Consider the following 4,585-nt stretch of genomic DNA (forward strand, 5'->3'; position numbering starts at 1 on the left):
TTTATACCTCTAACTAGCCAAGTGATAAGAATACACCTAAATTCTTAAAGTACAGGCCTTTGCAGACAGGCCTGAATATCTATATCCTAACACTACATATTGAATCTATTTCTCTAAGTTAAGTATCCTCACACCTTCTTGTCAACTGTCTAAATGGGCCATCTTTGATTAAAACAAAAGGTTTTTTCCCCTGCTAATAACAGCTCATCTTAACTAATTAGCCTCTCACAGTTTGTATGGCAACTTCCAGCTTATCTGTATATATACATATCTCTATCATAGATATATCTTCTTACTATATGTTCTATTCTATGCATCCAATGAAGTGGGCTGTAGCCCATGAAAGCTTATGCTCCACCCCCCACTGTTCCTCAGATGTTCTTGTCAACTGCTGGAAATGGCCCACCTTGATTATCACTACAAAAGGTCGTTTCCCTCCCCTCCCCCCCGCTCTCCTGCTGGTAATAGCTCACCTTAAGTGATCACTCTCTTGTTACAGTGTGTACGGTAACACCCATTGTTTCATGTTCTCTGTATATAAATCTCCCCACTGCATTTTCCACTGAATGCATACGATGAAGTGAGCTGTAGCTCACGAAAGCTTATGCTCAAATAAATTTGTTAGTCTCTAAGGTGCCACAAGTATCCCTGTTCTTTTTGCAGATACAGACTAACACGGCTGATATTCTGAAACCTTGATTAATTTTGTTCTCAACATCTCAATTTTGTGGTGAGTGCTCATATCTTCTCTCTTTTTACCGTTCCCTTTTGTTATTAGTTGAAATCCCTCCTGACTACTCTAGCCAGCTTGTGCCAGAGAAGACACACTATACAACCCCCTTTTCCCACAAAAGGTGAACCAACCAATGTTCCACAAAACCAAAACCCTCCACCCTGCACCACTTATGTAGCTAGAGGTTCACTTCTGTCTTCCTTTGCTCATGGGACAGGAATGATTACAGAGAAGATCATCTGGACATTCATCTTCAGCACTCTTCTGAGTTCCATTAAATCATCTACTATCTGAGAGATATCCTGCAACACATTGTCATTGATGCCAACGTGAACCATCATCAATGGATCCTTTCCTGTCAACTTCAAAAGCCCATCCAATCTTGGAGTAATGTCTCAGGACTTGGCTTTGGGAAGACAGCACACCATTCTGATGTCCACCTGCCCCTTGCAGAATGTTCTTTCAATTTTTCTGAGTACTGAATCCCCAACAAGGATCATCTGTCTTCTTTGGACAGCTGTAGAACTCTTTGTGGGAGAGCTTGATTTTCTTATAGGTTGGCGCAAGCTGACATCAAGAGGTGTGTCCTGTACATCTCACCATTCCCTTGCGCCAGCGGGATTTTGTTTCCAAACTGAGGACCTGTTATTGAATGGAAACTACTGGCTGTGTGGAATTCTTCCTAGCCCTCTTCTCTCTGATGGCCACAGCCTGACCATCCTTGTCTATCTCCAGCCATGTAGGATGCTTCCATGACCTCTTGCAGCCTGGTGGTTTGTAACGACCAGAAGCATCTTGGACTTCCTTTCTGACTCCTTGGTGGCCAGCTCTGTTCTTCCTTGAATCTGGGGTACCAATGTTTTCTGAACCTGACTGTCTAGGAATGCCTCAGCTTCTCAATACTATCTTTATTTGCCCCTCCTATCCTGAAGCATGGCCACCAATTTGCATTTCATGAACAGGAAGTCACTTCTGGCAGTAAAGAAAAATGATACATCCATTACAGGTCACCATCAATGTTCATTGCTGGCCATCTTGAAATTGCATGTAGAACCAAAACTGGAAGAAAACCTCTTACAATCTTTCTCTTAACTCCCTCTGATACTTTCCTATTAGTTGCCCTCTGTTCAGGGCTCTTGAGTTTGCCGAGCAAGTGACCAAGTCTCCATGCTCAGCTCAGCTCAACTCTGCCCCTCACCACCAGGGAGCGATTAATCACTCAGAGACTTCAAACAGCTATGCTGATCAAAGCTCCAAGGGTTAGAACCTCAAGGCCTTTACCAAGGCACCAACAAACAGATCCATTTCAGCTGCTTACTCAGGTACCTATTGCCCAGCTGTGTAGTCCCTACCCAGAGAGCAAACATTCAAAGAACCCACAGCCAGATCAAATGCACGACTCATCAAGTTCTGCTGCCTCTAAGCACAGACTCCACAGCTATAGCCTCCCAACTCCTGTTAGCTGCCTCTGTTCTGATGACAGTTAACACCCTAAGAGTCTGGTGTATTAAAGTGTCAGGGTGGTTTATTTGTGTCACACTTTCCATGCTTAATGAACACTCACATTAGGTACGTTTGACAGAAAAGGTGGCTGGGGACAGGTGGGTATGAGAGGAGTCCCAGCTTGGGATCCCCTCCCACAGCAGCTGGTAAATGTGACTGGGTGGACAGCACATAGGTACAAATAGAAACAGTTTTGCTAAGGAACCCTTCCTGGAGCAGATGGGAAACAGGAAGGGGGGCAGACAGCTGTGCCTGTGTGTTTTATTCAGAAAACCACTCCCCAATGGAGCAGATGGGAAATGTGAATAGGGCACAGGGGTGTGTGCGATCTTTCTCAGGACACCCCACTAGAGCAGAGCGAAGTGTATCTGGGACGGGAGCGAAGTCCCCACTCTCATGTTCTAGGCTTGGACTCCCTGGAGGCACCAAGCACGTGCCCCTTCACCTCGGCAGCCGGCCGTTATGGCGGTTGGGAATCGAGCGCAGCAACACGAGCGTTCGACAGCTGAGACTTGAAACACCCGCTCCCTTGCCGCGCGGCATGTCCCGCCCCGCCAATCAGCGACCGAGTTGACGTAAAGACCGTGCACGCCCCCTCCGCCCTGTCCGTGTGGCGGTTGCAGCCTCTCACGAGGAACAAGGATTAACCCGCAGTTAGCGGTAGCTCCTTTGGGGGCAGCTGAGGAACCCGGGTGCTACTAACCACTGCTCCCACCCAGCCCAGGGTGCCGTGGGGCACAGTGCGTTGGCCCGGCCGCGTAGCAACAAAGCCCGCCCCCCACTGCCACCCCTGATGCCCCAAGCCGCCTCCTTCCTGCTTACCACATATCCCCCCCACACATAGAGAAAGTTCCCGTCCACCACGGCGCAGTGGCCACTCCGTTCCTCGGCCACGCAGAACTGCTGAGAAGGAGGTGGACCCGCCGCCATCTTATGAAGGGGGAAGGGAGGCGTCTGCCGCAACGACCGCGACTCGCCACCACCTTCTGGAGCGCCACCTGCTCTCCGCCGCTCGGCCACCCTCCGGCGGACGGGAAGCGGAGAGGGTCCAAAGTATGGGGAGTCGCGGAACGAGCAGCACAGCAGCGCCTCCTCTCCCCCCGCTCCAAATCAGGCGCTCACGTGGGAGGAAGTGGGGGGGCTGCGGGATCAGCGAGGCGACTCGGGGCCGGGTGTCCGGCTCTGTGGCTCAGCTCTTTCCATCTGCTTCTCAAGTGGGCCGCTCACTGGTAGCAGGTCGAAGGGGGTGCAGTTTGCACTTCATGTAGAGGGTGCAGGGCGCCTTGCTGTGCTGGTTTGCTCCCCCTTTCCGACAAAATAAGAACCGTCTCATGCTTTTGCTCTAGCCCGTCAAGATGAGGGGCCCCTCTTTCGTGGGGGGCATTAGCGCCCCCATCCCGGGGCAGCAGGACCTCGGGCACCCAACATCCAGGCCCGCTGGCTTTGAAATTGAACAAGTGATCACATGGGGTCGCGGGGCATGTGCACCAGGGGTTTGTCTATATTACAAAATTTTATTGAGCTTCAACATGATAGTGAATGGCCCATTTAAAATGATGCTGACCTAGTCTGTGCTGACTGTTAAACTGTGGTCGGTGACCTTATGTCATCCAGCGTGGGTCAAACACAATAGGAACTGTTGTACTGTATTGGGTCAGACCCCTAATCAATCTCATCCATTATTGTCCTGTCTCTGAGGGTGACCAACATCAAATGCTTTCAGAGAAAGGTGCGAGAAACCCCACAGTGGCAGATATGGGATAATCCGTGCCCGTTATAATTTTATCCTACTCCTTATTAGAGACTGGTTTAAACGCCAACGTTTATAACCTTGCAAATACCATTATGGAATGTAGACAGACCCCGTGGAACAGTAAAAGCCTGTGGGGCACAAGATCTGGAAAGACTCATTTAAACCCCTTGACTTGCATAATGTCAGGTTTCAGAGTAGCAGCCGTGTTACTCTGTATTCGCAAAAAGAAAAGGAGGACTTGTGGCACCTTAGAGACTAACCAATTTGTTCGTCTCTAAGGTGCCACAAGTCCTCCTTTTCTTTAAACCCCTTGGAAATTTTAGAGGACATCTGGGGACACCCCAGCACCTCTGATAAGGAACTCCATGCTTCCCCCACTCCCACGGCTCAGTGTCACAGATGGTGTGTAGGAGTCGTCCCCCCCCCCGAATAGGACCAAGGCCTGGGTCTGCCGCTGCTACTGGGAATGGAGGCGATCGTGAGACAGGTCTCCCGCATGACCCTCCCTACGAGCACTGCCCTGCCCGGACCACCCGAGCTAACCAACGCCCGCCGTCGGCCGCAGCTGAGGTGAGCTTGGAGCAAAGCTTGGGAGC

General features: G+C 50.2%; 1 protein-coding gene across 3 annotated transcripts in view; it reads right to left on the reverse strand.

The window, feature by feature from the left end:
- KLHDC1 (kelch domain containing 1) overlaps window positions 1–3,690 on the reverse strand; it is a 67,223-nt gene extending 63,533 nt beyond the window's left edge. Inside the window, exon 1 of one of the 3 annotated variants that reach the window (XR_005225662.2) lies at window positions 3,059–3,684. Coding sequence is in view for 2 of the 3 variants with exons in the window: in XM_007064794.4 (XP_007064856.2) it covers window positions 3,059–3,166 (108 nt within the window). In the remaining variant the exon portion in view is untranslated. Of the gene's footprint in view, window positions 1–3,058 lie in introns of all 3 variants that reach the window. The other 2 variants (XM_007064794.4, XM_037901381.2) reach the window with 2 other exon arrangements.
- Window positions 3,691–4,585: the final 895 nt, after the last annotated feature.

Source organism: Chelonia mydas, chromosome 6 (assembly GCF_015237465.2).
Source record: "Chelonia mydas isolate rCheMyd1 chromosome 6, rCheMyd1.pri.v2, whole genome shotgun sequence".
NCBI lineage: Eukaryota > Metazoa > Chordata > Testudines > Cheloniidae > Chelonia > Chelonia mydas.